The following is a 20612-nucleotide window of genomic DNA, read 5'->3' on the forward strand; positions in this document are numbered from 1 at the left end:
AGGTGTTCTTGCTGCGAATCTCAGGAGCACACGGTTAGAATTAAGACTTCCAAAATCTCCACAAAGGATGGGGCACACAGCTTTCCTCCTTCTTTAAAATGGGGATCATAGTAGTCCCTACCTCCTAGGGTTGTCATGAGAACTGAATGACACAATGATTGTAAAGCCCCTAGAACAGTGCAGGACAGGCAGTAAGTTTAATAAATGTTGGGTGTTCCTCATCTCACCACACCACATTGCCTAGTCTTGCATTCAAGAGGCTCAAGTTTGAGCTAGCTTGCTGTGTGACCCTGAGCAAGTCGCTTCATCTCTCTGGGTCTCATTTCCTCATCTGTGTAACAGTGAAGGGTGGGTCAGATACGATGTATTCTTTTGTTATTATTATACTTTAAGTTCTGGGATACATGTGTAGAACGTGCAGGTTTGTTACATAGGTATACACGTGCCATGGTGCTTTGCTGCACCTATCAACCTGTCTTCTAGGTTTTAAGCCCCGAATGCATTAGGTATTTGTCCTAATGCTCTCCCTCCCCTTGCCCCCAACCCCCCGACAGGTCTCAGTGTGTGATGTTCCCCTCCCTGTGTCCATGTGTTCTCATTGTTCAACTCCCACTTATGAGTGAGAACATGCGGTGTTTGGTTTTCTGTTCCTGCGTTAGTTTGCTGAGAATGATGGTTTCTAGCTTCATCCATGTCCCTGCAAAGGATAAAAACTCATTCTTTTGTGGGCTGCATAGTATTCCATGGTGTATATGTGTGCCATTTTGTTTATCCAGTCTATCATTGATGGGCATTTGGGTTGGTTGCAAGTCTTTGCTATTGTAAATAGTGCTGCAATAAACACAAGGGACATGATGTATTCTAATGTCCTTTCCATCTCTAACCCTCAAGGTTCCCATGAGTCTGTGACCCAAGGGTTTCTGAAATGTCCAAAAATGCTGCTGAAAGACTAATAATATGTGATTAACTGTGATTCCTAATTGTAGTATGGTAAGGGTAGAAACAAGAAGGAAGGGTCATCTGTGTGTCCTCAGCCCTGACCAAGAGTTGGGGTGCTTGATCTAGGTTACCAGCAGGTTCCCACAGGAGACCTGGCAGCAGAATTTTTCATAATCCAATTCCATTTGCTCTGAACCAATGCTACTCCCTGTTAGTATTTGGGTTTCCAAACTAAACTCTTCCACTGAAAACGAAGTGTACTGACCAGCCAGCACACGTCCGCTCCCTTTGGAAGTTCTATTTCTAATTTTAAAGGACTCAAATGACGTTTCTGTTTTGTTTTGGTTTTGTTGTTTTGGTTGGTTGGTTTTTTTTGTCAATCAACCACAGCCCAGCTCTAAATCCTGCCATGGTAAACAAAGAAACCGGCAGCCCATGCACATCCAATCAGCCTTAAGTAATCAGCCTTAAGTGTCTATGCTGTGCTAGATTCCAGATCTACAAGGGAAATATGAAACCTTTATTGGAAACCTCTGTTGAATCTGTTTTCCAACAACTTCTCACCCCACCCCATCCTGACCTCTTCACTAACACAAGGTCAGCTCAAGCCCTGTCTAAATTCCTCACTCTTACTCTATCCACGCTGGGCTCTGCTTCTCTAGCTTTTACGCCCAGCCCCAACACTTGAGTGAGATTGGACATTTCTTTCCTGGCAGTGTTTCCTAATAGCTCAGGCACACACACTTTTCTTCCTAACTAAATTGTACATATTTTTGAAACGAGTAACTCCCAATCATTTTGATCCCCCCGCCCCCAGCATATACAGGTGATGTCTCATACAAAGGCCAGAGAGAAAATTGCTCAAGAAATATTTTCTGAATTGAATTGAGAACACAAAATGGCATTCTGTGAAATGTTTTGGATTCCTTTTGAATTCTTAGCCAGAAAGGCAATTCTATGGGTAATGCAAGGAGTTACTATTAAAAGAGTTCCATTTTCTCCACTGGTGCTCAGGGAATCTGTAAGAGAGAGTTGGAGGAGAAAAATCTTCCCTTGTACTTCTAGCACCATTGTTCTGCTATGTAGGCCTAGTGATTCTCATAGGAAAAGCAAGGTGAAATTAACCTAATAGAGCATAGGAAAAGAGCACAGTTTAAAGCTTATTGTAAAGGACTGTTAAACATCGATTCTAAGCAGCTCGGAACTCATTGCTTTTGGCCACTGCAAACTGGGACAGTGTGATCATCATAAAACATTATAAAGTCTCCAATGGGACAGACTTAGAGTGAACGAGTCTTAGACTTAGAGTGAGTCCCCGAGAATGGAAATGTGCAGCCTTCAGTGTTGTGTCTGGATAAAATCAGACACAACTCAGTGTTAAACAGACCTCTAGAACAAGCCCCAGGCTGGGTGTGGTGGCTCACACCTGTGACCCCAGCACTTTGGGAGGTCGAGGCAGAAGAATCACTTGACTTCAGAAGTTTGAGACCAGCCTAGTCAACATAAGGAGACCCCATCTCTACAAAACATTTACAAATTAGACAGGTGTGGTGGTGCATGCCTGATCTCAGCTATTTGAGAGGCTGAGGAGGAAGGATTGCTTGGACCCAGGAGATTCAGGTGGCAGTGAGCCATGACTGTGCCACTGCACTCCAGCCTGGGGACAGAGCAAGACCCTGTCTCAGAAAAACAAAAGCAAAACCAAAAATACCCAAGCCCCTTCTTTGTCAGCTCTTGTGTGGTCCCTGTGACCAGGTAGATTGCCTCTGCCTCACAATTAAACTTCAGCAAGATTATCTAACATTTGTCAAGCATATTCTAAGAGCAGGGCCCTGAGCTAAGGGGCTATGAGTTCCCATCCTCCCAACTCCCTGTTGTGTTAAAGGGAACTCAGATAATCTAGCCAGCCTAGGAAGTAGGTATTAGGTAGTCTTTTGGGTAGAACTGTGTCCTCCAGAAAGGTTCAAGTCCTAACCCTTAGTACCTGCATATGTGACCTTATTTGGAAATAGGGTCTTTGCAGATGTAATCAACTTTAAGATGAGGTTAGGGTGGGCCCTAAATCCAGTATGACTAGTGTCCTTATGCAGGGGAAGTTTGGGCCTACAGGGAAGAACTCCACATGTGGGTGGAGGTAGAGGCTGGAATGATGTGGCTACAAGCCAAGGAGTGCCAGGAAGTACTGGCAACCACCAGGCATGTGGAGTGGGGCAAGGAACAGACTCTCCCTCAGAGCCTCCAGAAGGAACCAACCTCATCATCACCTTGACTTCAGATATTTAGCCTCCGGAACTGTGAGAGAATGAATCTCTGTTGTTCTAAGCCACCCAGTGTGTGGTCACTTGTTACAGCAGCGATGGGAAAGGACTATTAATGACACCAAAATGCATGGGTCTGGATTTTTAGGAAAATATCCCATAATTGGGTTTCATAATCACCACATCCAAGTTCCATCCAGGCTCTCAGCATTCTGGTGTTAAATAATTTTATTCTTAGGAATTCAGGTAAAGTATGTTGGGTGAAATTTTATGACATTCTATGACAACAACTGTGCAGCGTTTTGCCCTAGCCCTTGGCCAAAAGCAGTTATGTCCTGACCTGCCAGGATCTTGCTCTCCCTCTGCCATACTAGGGCATTTTTTCTCACCCAATCTACTACTGGCCCTCCCTGCTCCCCTCCTCTGGGTGAGTGCAGTCCGTGCAAACAGCTTCAGCCTGGTATGCTGAGCTGGTTGTCTCACATCTGTAGAGGAAATATTGGCAACTCCATCAAAGAGCTTTAAGGAATAGCTGACAAATCCTTTCCAGATGGGGACACTTTAGCCCGGGCAAAGACCTCCAATTTCTATCTGCTGCCTCTGTGCCAGAGCTGGAAAAACGCCTGGGCAGCAACGACTAAATTCCCCTAATCCATCCACCCACGTCAGCTCAGTTGACAACCACCAGGCCGTTTTCTTTTCCTGGTTCCTCAAAGAGAATCTCCATCTTGTTTCTCTTTGAACGCTACTTTCTTAAAATATCTTTTTATCAATGGCAATTATTTCTAATATTTTATTTTATTCTAATGTCAACTCTGGCTAGAAGGCTTGGCATTAGTCTGAAAAATTAGGCTAATTGACAAATCTCTTAAATAATAAGGACTATTAACTCATTAGACTTAGAGTCACTTAGTCACTTGAAATGCTAATTTAATAATAACTACACATTTATCTTTGTTTCTAGGATATTTATGGCTTATCCAACAAGAATTGAAATTTGAATTTGATTTGTAATGATTTATTGCTTTTTTATTGTTATTTATTTATGTATTTATTTGAGACGGAGTCTTGCTCTGTAGCCCAGGCTGGAGAGCAGTGGCACCATCTCGGCTCACTGCAAGCTCCGCCTCCCAGGTTCACGCCATTGTCCTGCCTCAGCCTACCGGAGTAGCCGGGACCGCAGGCGCCCGCCACCACGCCTGGCTTATTCTTTGTATTTTTAGTAGAGATGAGGTTTCACCGTGTTAGCCAGGATGGTCTCGATCTCCTGACCTCGTGATCTGCCGGCCTCGGCCACCCAAACTGCTAGGATTACAGGTATGAGCCACCATGCACGTCTGATGTATTACTTTTTTAAACAGCACATGAACTACCTGGCTAGACAGATGATACACCCAAAGCCATAGGAATCGTCACAAATGCAGAGGACCATTTAAGATTTTGACAACTAGCTGCAATATCAATACTTTAAAGGAGAACTCTTAATAATGTATAACTTTATTATATGTTAGTTGTTCTCACTCCTAATAATGTAGAACTTTAGTATGTGTTAGTTCTTCTCTGGATGACCAGAATAAATATAAAAGACACCAGTGGCAAAAACCTAGGCTTAAAATTCTTGCTTTGAAAACTTACAAAGACTTAGGGGAAGTCAAATCAGTTTCTGTGGAGACTAAAATATATTCCTTCCGCATAGCTAAGGGAGAAGTGATTAGAAGGCCATCGAGAGAGCCATGCAGAGCCACCCCTCACTGTACAGAGGAAAAGACTGAACTTGGGGAGATTAAGTGATTGGCCCAGGATCACACAGCTGGGAGGTGACAACCAGGACCAAATGCTGGGCTCTTAACACTAATCCATTACAACATGTTGACCGCACACAGTCCTCGTTCAGAATGGCCTCTGGATATGGCAGGTGGCAGATTGCCACACACGGGCCAGGGCACAGAACACTCACAATGTTGAAACCAAACACCACCCACTTCCTTTCTTCAGCCTAACCGGGCGGCTGTGGGTAGAAAAGATTGTTTACCTTTACATTTTTGTTACATAAAGATTCAGCTCTATCTTTTCCTTGTTGTCTCCCTTCCTACGTACTCCATTACTATTCCACCATCTTTACCCCTGAACCCCTCAAACCTCCATTAGGCTCCGTTTATTGGATTGACCACGATGAAAGGTTGGTTCAGTCCTGAAGGAATTACCTTTCTTGGTTCTAAGGAGCTGGGGTTTTTCCAACATTACGCTGTGAGATGATAGTTTCACTAGATATTCTTTTGTACCTACCCAGCCGAGACATCAGAGTCACATCCTCTTCAGCACAAGAATCAGGGACACACACGCCCACGCTGTAGTCCGTCCCATCCTGGGAAACACAATGCCACAGTGTTCTTTCATTTTGGCATTCATAACATATATGCATGATCATCCCAAGTAAGTTTGCTGCTAAATAATCAGATTGGGAGTGGGAGAGAAGGATGTTGAAAGAAGAAGTGTTCCAACTTCTTAAAAGATGATTTTTCCATTACTGAGGGGTTCAAGTGAATTTCCAGAGCATCGGACACATGCATATTTAAAAAAAAATGCCTCAAGGCTTAATGTAGGTGATCCTTTAAAAAGCAGCCAGTAGTTTTGGATAATCTGCCTCACTGCCTCTCTCTTCCAAAGGAAAAGTCATTAAGAGTTGCATCTCCTGCAATTTTCAATACAATTTCCAAGTTGCCATTAATTGGTGGCAGGACACATTGTATCAAATAAAGATTTTATTAACAAATCAAGCCAATAACTAGAATGCCTGTCCCAATAAAGAAAACATCAAATTATAAATAAAACATTCTGGGATGATTCTTCTAAACACATAATTAGAGGATTGTGTAGGCCTGACCTTTTTCTCCAGTATCAAAACCATTAATCCGCTTTGAAAATGACATTTGTATGCACTGATTAATCCCTCAAGCAATCATTATCCTAACCCTCAGCAGGACAAATGGAGCTAGGTGGTCATCTCTCTGTCTCCACGGCAAACCATTCTAAGATCATTTTATAGCATTAATATCAGAGAGCTTGGATTTCTTATTGTTAATTTATACAATTGTTATTAGCCAACTTGTAATTTTCCTTTAGTACTGTGTGACACATATCAAGTCTATCTTTGTATTTCATAACAGGCTATGCTGTTCCTAGTTTTGTTTTCTGTTTTTGTTTTTGTTTTATTTGTTTGTGTTGTTTTTTTTCTGAGCAATAAAAGGATTAACGTGCTTTGAAGATAGCCCTGCAAATTTGGTCAACTGATTTAGTAATGTTTTCATAAAAGTCATGGCCCGTCTGCTAGGATAACCTCAAATTCATGTTTAGAGCTCTCTTTCTGAGAAAAGAGTTAAGGGTAATGGGAAGTCCACCCTGCCTCTGGTATTCTAAAAGCTGTTGATGAGTCAGGAGTGTGTGGAAAGCTCCTTGACTTAATCCACCTCATACCAAGTAATGATGCGGTTCCCTGACAGCAAGGATACAGAATGGGGACTTTGTCTGGGACTAAATCCAAATTTTGAGGTCCTTTGGTAAGGACCTCAAAACCTGAAGTATAGGAGAGTCCCTACTGGACCCCAGCAGAGAAGGGCAGAAGATAGCTACCAGCAAACTCAAAATAACTCTCAAAAAGAGAGCCATAGCATTTGAAGCTATAGAAGCTGCTGGCCAGCGTTTGACCTTGGATTCCCTGTGAAAGTTGTCCAAAGGTCTTGCCCCATACAATGTGGTAGAAGGAATATCTCAAGTCCTATGTGGTTTGTGAACAAGAGTCTCATTTAATGTCTCACACTCAAGATGCTGAGCAGGTTTCTGCCAAGTATTTAAAATTTAGTTTTTATTTTTTGCAAAACATCGTAATAGTTTTTTTTTAATTATGAAAAGGAATCAATGGAGTTGTATTTTATTCTATATCATGACATTCACTTGTCCTTCAAGAGCAAGTGTGCAGGTCCCCCACGCTCACCTGCAGTATGTGAAGCTTGCAGTACTGCCCTCGGAAGTTCCCCTTGGGAGCATGCGTGGAAAGACACTCGCTGTATGATCCCAGCCTGTCCTTGTTTCCATTAAGAATGTTGCTCCCAAGCTTCCCCAGAGAGTCATACACTGAATTGCAAGGCAAGAGAAGTTTGCAAAATTACCTTTCTGGAGTCACTTTTAAATAAATTGATAGCTACTTAGCTCTACATTCTGAATCTATCAAACTTACATGACTGAAAAAGAAGAGAAACAGATCTAGTCAGATGCCACTCTTTGAGCCTGTTTTGCATACATAGCCCTTCTCATCATGCTGGGAGAACAATGATGTGAATTTTTGTGCTATTACATTGTCTGCCAACAGTTGCTGAAAAAGATGAAGAGTTTGATTTCTTTTAAAAAACAAATGTTTCTGGGGAGTGAATAGGTATAACTAAAATTTGGTAGCTTTTCTTTCTCCTTCGCATATAACCAGTAGAAAATACTCATGTTTTTAAAAATTGTTATCCAGTTTTGTGGGACCTTACTTTGGAGAGAGTTAATTTTGTCTTTTTTCATTTAACCTTAGGAGCAGAAGAGTGGAGTGATCAACTCCACAGTTCATGGCATTTTCAGCCCTGGTCCTGCAGAGTCTTTTTTGTTTGTTTATGCTTATTTATGGCCTTTATTCCTTCATTTAAAAAAATTCATTTCCTTTCATCTTTCTTCATCTCTTCATTTCCTTTTCTCAGATTCCCCTCACTCCGTGTATGTGTGCTGTGTATCCTCTTAGTTGTAGGTGCTCGTGTCTTATGTATGTGTATCTGCCACATGTGTGAATGGTTTTGTGCTTCCACTCTCCCTCTGTTTCTATATATGTCACACAGTGCTACATTTTTACAATTTTATGTGTATCTAGTCCAGGGCCACTAACTTCTGTATAATAATGCATCACCACCTTTGACTTAACTATTCCCCAGATGATGGATGAATAGATGATTCCAACCCACAGAAACACACAGTGGTCACTCCTCCTATGTGTCCCTGTATAGAACAACATGAAGATGGAGCTCAGATTCTACCTGTGAGTGGAATTGATGAATGATAAGCACACAAATACTTAGTCTGTGTTAATCCAGCCAGATTGTTCGCTAAAGGGACTCCTTCAATCTATATCCCCCAGGGATGCTGGCCCTTTTTGTTGTTGTTCTTTTTCGCTTTGTGCTGTTTAGCTTTTTAATTTTTGGCAGTTAATGGATATAAAATGGTATTTAATTACTGCTTTGATTTTCATTTATCTAATTACAAATGAGCCAAGGTATTTTTATTGATTAGTCAGCCATTTAAATGTTCTCTTCTGAACCCATGTGTCCTTTGCCAATTTTTTATAGATTTTTTTCTTTGTGGTTTGCCAGAGCTGCTTATTATTCTATACATTGATTCTGTCTGTCTGAGTCATTGAAAGTAGATACTCTGGCAGTTCTCTGTCAGTTGACATTTGCATGATGTCTTTCATTGAACAGAAACCCATACTTTTGGTATCATGAAATCCACCAATATTTTGCTTATTGATTGTGCTTTTGGTGTTTTCCTAAGAAATTCTTCCCCATTCATAGGTCACAAAAGGATTTTCTAATATTACCTCCTGTTGTCTTTATAGTTCTACCTTTTGTATTTAGGTCTTTAATCCATCTGAGTCATGGTGCATTTTTTTTTCCCTCCAAAAGGTGGACTGGTTATCCCAAAACCACCTCTAAATAGTTTTCCCTTTCATCATGGATTCATGGAGCAAGTTTCTTCTTATATCCAGGTCTCATATATACATGGATCTGCCTCTGAGCTCTCTGGTTTATTTTGTTTATCTGAGATGACACTGCCTACAGAGCATGTGCGGCCAATGCAAAATGACAAGGCAGGGCCCCTTGTTTAAAAATGTTTAAGAATTTGAAGACGATGACAGCAAATCACACTTCAGCCAAGCATAAGGCTCTTTTAAGAGTAGGTCCTTGTGTGACTGCAGGAATTGCATGCCCTGGAGCCAGCCCTGATTCTAGCACTGGACTGGATACACATAAAATTGTAAAAATGTAGTACTGTGTGACATATATAAAAATAGGAGAGTGGAAGCACAAAACCATTCATACATATGGCAAATACACATACCCAAAACAAGAACACCTACAAATGAGAGGATACACAGCACACATATATGGAGTGAGGGGAATTTGAGAAAGGGAAAGGAAGAGATGAAGACAGATGAAAGGAAATGAATTTTTTAAATGAAGGAATAAAAAGCATAAATAAGCATAAACAAACAAAACCATATGGTTTTTATTATTATGGATTTGTAGTATATCCGGTATTCTGCCTTTAGTCTTTTTTTTTTCAAAGTGGATCTAGTTAGTCATGTACCACTAATCATGGATACAAATTTCAGAAAAAGTTCGCTGAGTTCTTCAAAACATCCAACTAGACTATTGACTTAAATTTGCTTTGAATTTTTACATAAATGTTGGGGAAGACTTGACATTATTTTTCTACCAAGCCATCATTGGAGACCATGCTATTTATGCAAATCTTTTCGTATCCTTATAATTTTACTTTTTTTTCCTTGGTAAACTTAAAACAAAGTACATAAAATAACTCCTAAATAGAGTACAGTCGGCTATTTTCTGTGGTATTTTATTTTCAGTTTATATTTTCTTTCTCTTTTTTTTTTTTTTGAGATGGAGTCTCGTTCATCGCCCAGGCTGGAGTGCAGTGGCGCTGTCTCGGCTCACTGCAAGCTCCCCCTCCCAGGTTCATGCCATTCTCCTCCCTCAGCCCCCAAGTAGCTGGGACAACAGGCACCTGCCACCACGACCAGCTAATTTTTTTTGTATTTTTAGTAGAGATGGGGTTTCACAGTGTTAGCCAGGATGGTCTCGATCTCCTGAACTTGTGATCCACCCGCCTCGGCCTCCCAAAGTGCTGGGATTACAGGCATGAGTCACCACACCTGGCGACTCAGTTTATATTTTCTAATTGATTGTTGCTGGCATAGAAATATGCTATTGATTTTTATAATTTGTTTTGATATTTGGTGAATTTGCTGAACTTTCTTATTAGTTCTGCAGTTTTATTTCTCCCTCTCATAATCCTTATACCACATCTTTTTTCCTCTTCTAGTTTTGGAATTAAAGTTATAATCAAATTTACAAAGTGAATTGGGCAGCTTTCACACTTTTTTGCTTTCAGGAACAGCTGTAATGATTATCGGTTGCCAGGGTTAGTGATGTTGAGGGAAGTGGGTTATATATGGCTGTAAAGGTGTAACACAAAGGAGAACTTTCTAGTGATGAAATTGTTCTGAATCTTGGTTGGAGTGTGGCTTACATAAATCTACACATGCCATAATGACATAGAACTATATCCACAGATTATATCAACATCAATTTCCTTTCAAAAAAATATTGTACTATAGGTCAGGCCAGGTGGCTCACACCTGTAATTCCACTTTGGGAAGCCAAGACGGGTGGATTGCTCAAGTTCAAGACCAGCTGGGGCAACATGGTGAAACCCTGTCTCTACAATACAAACAAAACAAAACAAAACAAAAAATTAGCCAAGCATGGTGGTACATGCCTATAGTCCCAGATACTCAGGAGGTTGAAGTGGAAGGATTATTTGAGCCCAGGAGGCAGAGGTTGCAGTGAGCTGAGATTTTGCCACTACACTCTAGCCTGTGTGACAGAGTGAGACCCTGTCTCAAAAAAAAAAAAAAAAAAAAAAAAAAAAGAAGCTATAATTATGTTTGACACAACTGGGGAAAACTGGATGAAAGAGATGTGAAACCCTTCTTGTTCTGTGTTTTCATAGATCTTGTATTTGTCTATTTGGCATTCACTCATTCATCACTCAATTGTGTTAACTACATTTTCTTATTTTCTGTATTTGTCAAGCTCTGATATGTGTGGCCTTGCTGACTGAGAAAAGACTGCCCCTTCCATGGCTACCCAATTCTTAGAAGGGGCAAAGGCTCATCCTAGGAGCATACCTTTAACATGGAAATGAATCAATCCAGAGCACATGACCCCAGCTATCGCCTTTATCAAACTCTCACACACCAAGTCAATGTTCCTCTGCCCTAAAGCACCCCAGAGCCAGGTGCCAGACAATCTGAGATCACCCATGTTACCCAGAGCCCACCTACAGTATTCAAACCAGCCAGTCCTGCGCTGTTCACCCTGCTCTGCCTGGCTTCCCTTCAGAAACCCCGACAAACGCAGTGACCTATGCTTCTCGTTTACCCTCCTGCCTCCTGGCCAATTGTATGCTTCTCCAGGTGGCTCTGTGTGGCATGGCAGGCCCCTCCTGTGTGGCATGGCAGGCCCCTCCTTCCAGGAAATGTAAGTAATAAAAATCATCCTTTTTTTTTTTTTGAGACAGAGTCTCACTCTGTTTCCCAGGCTGGAGTGCAGTGGCGCGATCTCAGCTCACTGCAACCTCTGCCTCCCAGGTTCAAGCAAGTCTCTGCCTCAGCCACCCGAGTAGCTGGGATTACAGGCGCCCATCCACCACGCCCAGCTAACTTTTTTGTATTTTCAGTAGAGATGCGGTTTCACCATGTTGGCCGGGCTGGTCTTGAACTTCTGACCTCATGATCCATCTGCCTGGGCCTCCCAAAGTGCTGAGATTACAAGCGTGAGCCACCACGCCTGGCCTAAAAATCATCTTTCAATGGCGTTGTCCTTTCAGTGGAGACACTAAGTCATTTCTATAAATTAAAATCCCATGGGTATAACTGACACATCGCTGAACTATTCTTGCAACTTCCCGTGCACCTATAATTATTTAAAATAAAAAAGTTTAAAAAAGTAAAGTGAGATGGGCAACTTTCACACTTTTGAAGTTTGCTGGAACAACTGGGATTGTATATTGTAAGAAGTTGGGTAGAATGGAACTGTTTCAACCATCATAGTCTATAATTTGGTGAGACGAAAGGTCTTAATTTCAATTTTTTTAATGCTTAATAGTTTTCCATTTTTCTATTTCTTTTTGAATCATTCAAAAATTTTAAAATTTATTCATTTTGTTTTGTTTTCCAAATATTCATTTATTATTTTTTATTCTTTGTTGTATCTATATTTACTCCTTTTCATTCTTCAGTTTTTATTTGTATCTTTTCTCACTTGTCCTCCTTCACTATTGCTTGAGGACTCTAACAATCAGCCTTTGGTTTTGCTAATCTTGGTATTCTTTATGGGTTTGTTTCTTTTCTGTCTCATTGATTTCTGACCTTTTTTTTTTTTTTTTGGGGGGGGGGCGGAGTCTTACTCTGTCACCCAGACTGGAGTGCAGTGGCACCATCTCAGCTCACCACAACCTCTGCCTCCTGGGTTCAAGGGCTTCTTCTGCCTTAGCCTCCCGAGTAGCTGGGATTACAGGTGCCCACCCCCATGCCCAGCTAATTTTTGTATTTTTAGCAGAGACAGTGTTTCATTGTGTTGGCCAAGCTGGTCTGACCTTATTTTTATTATGTCCTTATTGTTTCTTTGAGATTGATGTTTGTCTTTTATAAATTTATTGAGTTGATTGCTTAGCTCATGTTTTCAACCTTTCTTATGTCCTTGTAACAGGTATTGAGAGCAAGGAATTTTCCTCTAAGTACTGCTATATCTGTATCTAAATTTTGATGTCTCGTGTTTTCATTATCATTCAGCTCTAAGTGTGTGTGTGCACTCACTCAACTTTCCAGTACACTTTCTTTTTTTATTTTTTTTACAAAGAGTTAGCTGGTAATATAATATTTAGTTTCCATACAGATTAAGGTTTCTCTTTCAGCTTTTCTTCTGTCATTTTGAAGTCTGATGTCAATCTGATTGCTGTTCTCTCCAGAAGTTTTTAGAATTTCCTCATTGCTTTTAATATTCTTAATTTTATCTCTACTGACATATACTCAGTTGTAAATTTTCTTTATTTATTTTAGCATACTGTAAACCCTTTCAACCTGATATTTTTAATCTTCCTTTAATTCCAGAGAAAGTATTGTCATTATGGGTTCAAATATTGCCTTCTTCCATTTGCTTTGTTACATTTCTCCTTTTGGTTTCTATTATCCAACTGTTGGCACCTTTAGCCTCAATATTCTTTGGTTTTTCTTTAATCTTTGCATCTCTTTATCCTTTCCTGCACTGTTTTGAGAGATCTTCAAACTGATCTTCCAACTCACTAATTTTTCTTGGCCTCTATCCATCTTACTATCTATCTCATCTATTTTGTTTTGATTTCAACTGTTCCTCTTGAGTTTTTATGATTGTTTTTTCGTGCTTTGTATCAGTCATATTCTCCCTTATCTCTGATTACATTTATTGTACTTTTTAATATTCCTGATGACCCACCTGTTCCAATCATTCAGCTTCACGTAGTACACACGTTCTTCAATCCAGTGTCCCTCTTTTATGTGCCTGCTCCTCAAGGATTTGGGTGTGTTGGCTTGTGCACTCTTATACTCTTTGTCTGATGAAGTGCGTGTGTTCAAGAACATGTGACAGCCCAGCCCCCAGAGTGTGTTCTGCCTCAAAAATTTAAAGACTGCAGAGAAGAGAGCATGACCCTCAGGGCAGAAAACCCTGGCACACAGAATCAGCGTCAATCCTAGCCCTACCAAACAACTCTCTCAGTCTGGAATTTTCCCTCAAATTATCTGAAAGAAGCAGCACTGAGAAGACATAATCTCCTGCTACTGCGATCCCCCAGCTTCTTAGGGAAGAAAGAGGACCGAAGGCAGAGGGCAGAAGGGCGAATGAATGAGTGAATGACCAGGCTGGGATTACAGGCACCTGCCACCATGCCTGGCTAATTTTTGTGTTTTTAGTAAAGATGGGGTTTCACCATGTTGGTCAGGCTGGTCTCGAACTCCTGACCTCAGGTGATCCACCCGCCTTGGCCACCCAAAGTGCAGGGATTACAGGCGTGAGCCACCGTGCCTGGCCCAGTTGGAGTTTTTCAAGCTTGATGACTATCGTCCATTTGACTTCTTTCCCTTAAAATTACATGGCAAGGCCGGGCACGGTGGCTCAAGCCTGTAATCCCAGCACTTTGGGAGGCCGAGACGGGCGGATCACAAGGTCAGGAGATTGAGACCATCCTGGCTAACCCGGTGAAACCCCATCTCTACTAAAAAATACAAAAAAAACTAGCCGGGCGAGGTGGCGGGCGCCTATAGTCCCAGCTACTCTGGAGGCTGAGGCAGGAGAATGGTGTGAACCCGAAAGGCGGAGCTTGCAGTGAGCTGAGATCCGGCCACTGTACTCCAGTTTGGGCGACAGAGCGCGACTCCATCTCAAAAAAAAAAAAAAAATTACATGGCAAGACGAATGTTGCCAGGACTCAGGCAGATCTGTGCATTGTGACAATAACAAGTAACATGTAGGCCCTAGTGTGTGCCAGGCATGTTTTGAGTTGCTTTCTGTCCATTGTCTCATTTAACCCTCACACGACTGTGTAACGTTATGAGCTAAGTAATCATTATAGTCCCCATTTTACAAGTATGGAAACTGAGGCACAGGGAGGTCACGTCACTCACTCAAGGTCACATTACCAGTAAAGGGTAGTAGAAGTGAGAAAACTGAGGCTCAGAAATGATAAGTAATATGCACAACAGCAGAAACCTACCTCCTTTTAATTGCTAGCAAGAATTAGAGCTGTGTATTCAAACCTAGTTTAAGCAGAATTCATAACCTCTTACTCTTTCAAATAGACACAAGGACCCAGTTTTTACTTGTCAGTTTGGAATATAATTCTTAGGCATAACTAAAGATAATGGTATTCCTTAGAAGGAGTGGGGAGAAAACCCCAATAAAGCTTGTGAAATGACCGTGCTCCTCCTGCATTTCTGTCGTAACTACTACAGTTGGATTTCTGAGATTTAATCTGGAAATCATGTTGAAGGAACTGCATTTTGCTTACACATGTGCTTTAAAAAGAAAAAGAAAAAAAAAAAAAGAAAGAAGGAAAAACAAAAGGAAATATGTAGGCCGAGTGCAGTGGCTCATGCCTGTAATTCCAGCACCTTTGGGGGCTAAGGCAGGTGGATCGCTTGTGCCCACAAGCGCAAGACCACTCTGGGCAATGTGGCAAAACCCCATCTCTCTACAAAAAATACAAAAAATTAGCCAGGCATAGTGGCTTGCACCTGTAGTCCCAGCTACTCAAGAGACTGAGGGGGGTTACCTCACCAGGGGAGGTCAAGGCAGCAGTGAGCCATGACCACACCACTGCACTCAAGCCTGAGAGATAGAGTGAGACTCTGTCTCAAAAAAAAAAAAAAAAAAAAAAGGGAATATGTTATTTTGAAAACCTCCTGGTCCTAACTTGACAAACAGTACTTGCTGAGTTCACCGGGTTAACTGGTTTTTGAGGAGCCCTCGCCTCTTCTTCGGCCAGTTCCACTGTGTCAGACCACTTGGGCTCAGCCAGCAGGTGATTATCAGTGACCTCTTTTCCATAGGTTTTCATTATTCCAGGTTTTTGCTGGAATGAGAATCACTGACTCTCCCATTTTCCTTCCAATGAGTTTGAGTCTCCTTGTCTCTCACCACACTCAGAACCTTACAGCTGGTGTGCAACTTGGCCGTTTATAGCCATCGATGATCTTCTAGACTGAGATGAACCACAAGACTGACCATGTCCCTCCCCTTCTTTAAACTCTTTAAGGCCCCATGAACATAGTTAAAAGGTAAGGAGAGAACACGGTCACTATATTTATAACTTAGATAAAGAATTGCATTCAGAACATATAAAGCACCCTTACAAAGCAAACTTGTTTTGTTTTGAGGTGGAGTCTTGCTCTGTTGCCCAGGCTGGAGTACAGTGGTGTGATCTCAGCTCACTGCAACCTCCACCTCCCAGGTTCAAGTAATTCTCCTGCCTCAGCCTCCCAAGTTGCTGGGATTACAGGCGTGCGCCACTACACCTAGCCAAGTTTTATGTTTTTAGTAGAGATGGGGTTTCACCATGTTGACTAGGCTGGTCTCAAATTCCTGACTTTATGATCCACCTACCTCAGCCTCCCAAAGTGCTGAGATTACAGGCGTGAGCCACGGTGCCAAGCACAAAGCAAACATGTTTAAAAAGCCAAAGAAATGATTTAAAATCCACAAAAGCTACAAACAGGAAACCCTTGGAGAAGGAAATCCAACTGACTAATAAATAGGAGAAAGTTGTTCAGTCTTGCCAGTGAACAGCAATTAGATATTCTACTTACTGTATTGGTTGAAATTTTAAAGGTTAATACAATTAAGTGTTGGTGAGTGTCCAAAATTCATGTGTTGGAAACTGAGTCCCCAATGTACCAGTATTGGAAGGTGAGGTCTAATAAGAGCTCATTAGGTCTGATAAGAGACCTAATAATGGACTCATGTCATTATTGCAGGACCAGGTCACTTGTTTAGAGAGTGGGTTATTATAAAAGCAAGCCTGGTTCCTTACGCTTTCTCTCTCATTTACCTTTCCACCTTCCACTGCGGGATAACACGGCACAAAGTCCCTTACCAGATGCCAACACTATGCTCTTAGACTTCCCAGCCTCCAGAACTGTGAGAAAATAAATCTCTTTTCTTTATAAATTATCTAGTCTATGATATTCTCTTATAGTAGCAGAAAATGAACTAAGACAGTAAAAATATGAATACATTTATTTATTTTATTTTATTTTGATAGAAACAAGGTTTTGCCATGTAGCTGAGGCTGGTCTTGAACTCCTGAGCTCAAGCAATCCACCTGCCTCAGCCTCCCAAAGTGCTGGGATTACAGGCGTGAGCCACCGCACCCTGCCTGAAGAAATTTTTTTGGTCTCCTGGAAGCCATTCTCTCTCCTTAGTAAGCAACTAGATTTTCTTTTAGAGACTACCACTCCCCAGCTGTGCACAATCTTGACCAAAAAATCAAGGTGCTCTGTCCTCTCATTACAGAGGCCAAAGGGGTCCCTGGAAGCCACTCCAAGCCTTACTCCCCATCACTGTGACACACAGTCAACCCTCTGCCAGGACTTTAGTGGAGTGACAAAGGTCCCAAAGCCAAGCTTGGGCTCCACTCATCCGCCAGGAAGCAGGTCTTTAGCCTTTCCCTCCCTCCTCTGAGCTGGCCCATACTTTGCCAATAGCTTTCCTTTATGTTGAAGTTTGCCAGAGTCAGTGTCTGGGGTTTAGCCAAAGACTCTTTTCTCACTGCTAGGCACAGTGATCCAGCAAGTCAGCGTCCCAGAATCTTCCCCAGGGATACACACATGAGCACACAATGCAAGATGCTTGCGGCAGTAATGCTTGTAATGGCAAAAAATTGAACACAGACTGTGAGGTTTAACCATTTCAAAATGGCATTTTGTAGGATAAAACAGTTTAATGTTCACAATTCCAAATAGTTCAACCTCTCTCAGAAAATTGTTAAATGAGCCATGGGGCTTTCATAGTTCATATTTTATTATGCTATGCAAAAACTAAAAAGAGATACATATTTACTGCTGTGGAAATACTCCAAGACATATTATTATGTAGGGGAAAAAGCAAGTTTAAGAAATACATACATATATATATACACACACACATATACCCACACACAATATAAACATATACTCTCTCTCTCTCTTTACATACATATATATATATATATATATATGTTTGAAACAGGGCATTACTCTGTCACCCAGGCTGGAGTGCAGTGGTATGATCTCAGCTCACTACAGCCTTGACCTCCCAGGCTCAAGCAATCCTTCCACCTTAGCCTCCTGAGTAGCTAGGACTACAGGTACACACCACTACACCCAGCTAATTTTGTTTTTTTATTTTTGTATAGACAGGGTCTATACATTATGTTGCCCAGGCTGGTCTCGAACTCCTGGACTCAAGTGATCCTCCTACCTTGGCCTCCCAAAGTACCGGATTACAGGCCACCATGCCTGGCAAGAAAAATAAATACATTTTTTAAACTTAAAAAATTATATCTTTCTAGTACATACCAAAAAGAGGAAGGAGAAAATTCTAGAAAAATTTATACCTCATTGATGACACTTATTATCTAGGAAAGGGACTGGTATTTGAATGAGGGAATAAAAAGGTCTTGAACTTTGCATTATTTAGATTCATTTACAGTGTGAACAAATTCATGTATTATTTATGTAATAATCTGTAAAAATTTTTGAATCAATATACTTCTTAAATTCTTAATGGCGTCCCATCGTCTAGAGTAAGGGTTGGCCAACTATAACCCTCCTTGTCTTTTAAGAAAAGTTTATTTTTAATATGGCCATGCTCATTCATTTACATATTGTCAGAGCTGCTTTCCCACAAAATGGCAGGGTGAGTAGCTGTAAGAGAGACCCTCTCGCTGACAAAGCTGAAAATATTTACTATCAGGCCCTTTAGGGAAAAACTTTGCAGCCCTCTTAGCTACGGCTGTGATTCTCAGCTCTGGGGGGAATTCTGGTGGGCATTCGAATCACCTGAGACATTAAAAAAAAAAAAAATACACCCAGGCTCCACCCCAACAAAGAATGACTTAATTGGTCAGGGGTGAGGCTTGAGCTTTAATTAGTTTTCAAAATGTCCCAGGTGATTGTAACGAGCAGCCAGGCTTGCCTGCTCTGTTTTAGGATTAATTCCAGACTCCTGAGTACAGTTTAAAAGGCCCTTCGTGACCTGACTTGCCCCTTTGGGCTCATCCTCCCAACCCACGCTCATTTCCTCTGCTCCAAGATACAGAACGCACCAGGCGACACTGTCTTTAAGCGTGGAATGTTCCTCCTTTCCATCTGCCTGGCAAATGTTGAATCATCCTTTAAGTCTACTGAAGGATGTTCTTCCCTAAGAAGCATTCCAGATTCTTGCTTACTTGTCACACTAAAAGGTAGGTTGACACTGTGTACCTGTCTCCCACGGTGAGGGGAGGGAGGAGGCATTGTGTCTTCATGTATCTCTCAGAGCAGGAGCTCAATGAATGTTTGCTGAATCAAATTAAACTTAAAAAAATTTAAGTTCAAATGCCCAAAATCCAGCTCCACCGAGACATTTTGAAGTCTCCTTGTGTCAGAAAAACAAAATAATTAAACTGGATGCGTTTACTGTAACAGACTTTTTTTTTTTTTTTTTTGAGACAAAATCTTGCTGTCACCCAGGCTGGAGTGCAGTGGCACGATCTCGGCTCACTGCAGCCTCCGCTTCCTGGGTTCAAGAGACTCTCGTGCTTCAGCCTCCCAAGTAGCTGGGATTACAGACACGCACCACCACACCCAGTTAATTTTTGTATTTTTAGTAGAGATGAGGTTTCACCATGTTAGCCAGGCTGGTGTCAAACTCCTGACTTCAAGCGATCCACCTGCCTCGGCCTCTCAAAGTGCTGGGATTACAGGCGTGAGCCACCACACCTGGCGTGTAACAGACTAAATGATTTTCAAATCCCCTTTTCCATCATGGAGTAAGAACTCTGTAGCCTGAAGTGTAAGAAAGGGTCTGGAACCATAAGCCTTGAAGAAGACAGAAACAAAAGAGATGTCAAAACTGAGGCTGTCTCCCTCCTTAGGTAAACCCTGAAGGGCACATGAAGAATATCCCATTCTTCATTTGAGAAGGTTAAATTCTAGTTTTCTTTCCAGTTGGTATTTGCTTTCTAAGCTGATTGCATTTGCAGTTGTCTAGCTGAGCTCATATTTTGTGCCATGCAAATTTTCAAATTGCATTTGCTTCCTTTCTAAGTATGAATTCAAATGGACAAGTTGCTCTTTTCCAAACTAATCCTTAATTAGCTTCTGTCAAGAACCTAAGAGATGCCAGGGCACGGGCACCCTCCAAATCAAAATACATTGTGGTTGTCATGGGAGGGAGAAATAGAATAAATGAATGATTAATCGCACCTGCTACTTCAAATCATATGGCAGTTGTTCCAAGTTTCATTTTCAAAAGATTAAAAACAACTTGTTTCAATTCTGTGCTAATTGGCAGGCAAATTTTCTTTCTCACTTGGTGGCAATGAAATGTGGATATTAAAATGCACAGCTGATTAATTTCTGGGTTTGAATAGAGGAAAAAGGAGACCTTGGTCTACAGTCTTAAGTTTTTAAATATGATGTGTTGACATCATGAAGTTGAAGGCAGTGGAAGCTTCTGGAATGCTAAACCAGAAACAAATCCTGAAAGGAATTATGACGTTCAAGCTTTTATTAAGCACCTACCAGATTGCTGTGTTACATTGGAGATTTTTGAAAACAAGAATAGTCCTTGCCTTATAGTTGACAATACGGGGCATACAGGTAAACTGCTAACTAGCAGGTGCCAGAGATTTCCTTGTGGTTAAAGAGCTGAATGTGCTCTCCATTCACAGCCTAGTTCCTGAGACAGGCTCTTAGCAGACACCTCCTGGCAGTCTCCCTTGTGTCTGGTCGGCTATTAATCTTAGACCAAA

At 41.4% G+C, this 20612-nt stretch overlaps 1 protein-coding gene across 1 annotated transcript in view; it reads right to left on the reverse strand.

Annotated features, from left to right (window-relative positions):
* Positions 1 to 20612, reverse strand: part of LOC111546837 (O-acyltransferase like protein) — a 78891-nt gene that overhangs the window by 47852 nt on the left and 10427 nt on the right. The window contains exons 2-3 of the mRNA XM_023218307.1: positions 7189 to 7328; positions 5484 to 5562 (exon numbers count right to left, since the gene is read on the reverse strand). Coding sequence (XP_023074075.1) covers positions 5484 to 5562; positions 7189 to 7328 — 219 coding nt within the window. The remainder of the gene's footprint in view (positions 1 to 5483; positions 5563 to 7188; positions 7329 to 20612) is intronic.

Source organism: Piliocolobus tephrosceles, chromosome 18 (assembly GCF_002776525.5).
Source record: "Piliocolobus tephrosceles isolate RC106 chromosome 18, ASM277652v3, whole genome shotgun sequence".
NCBI lineage: Eukaryota > Metazoa > Chordata > Mammalia > Primates > Cercopithecidae > Piliocolobus > Piliocolobus tephrosceles.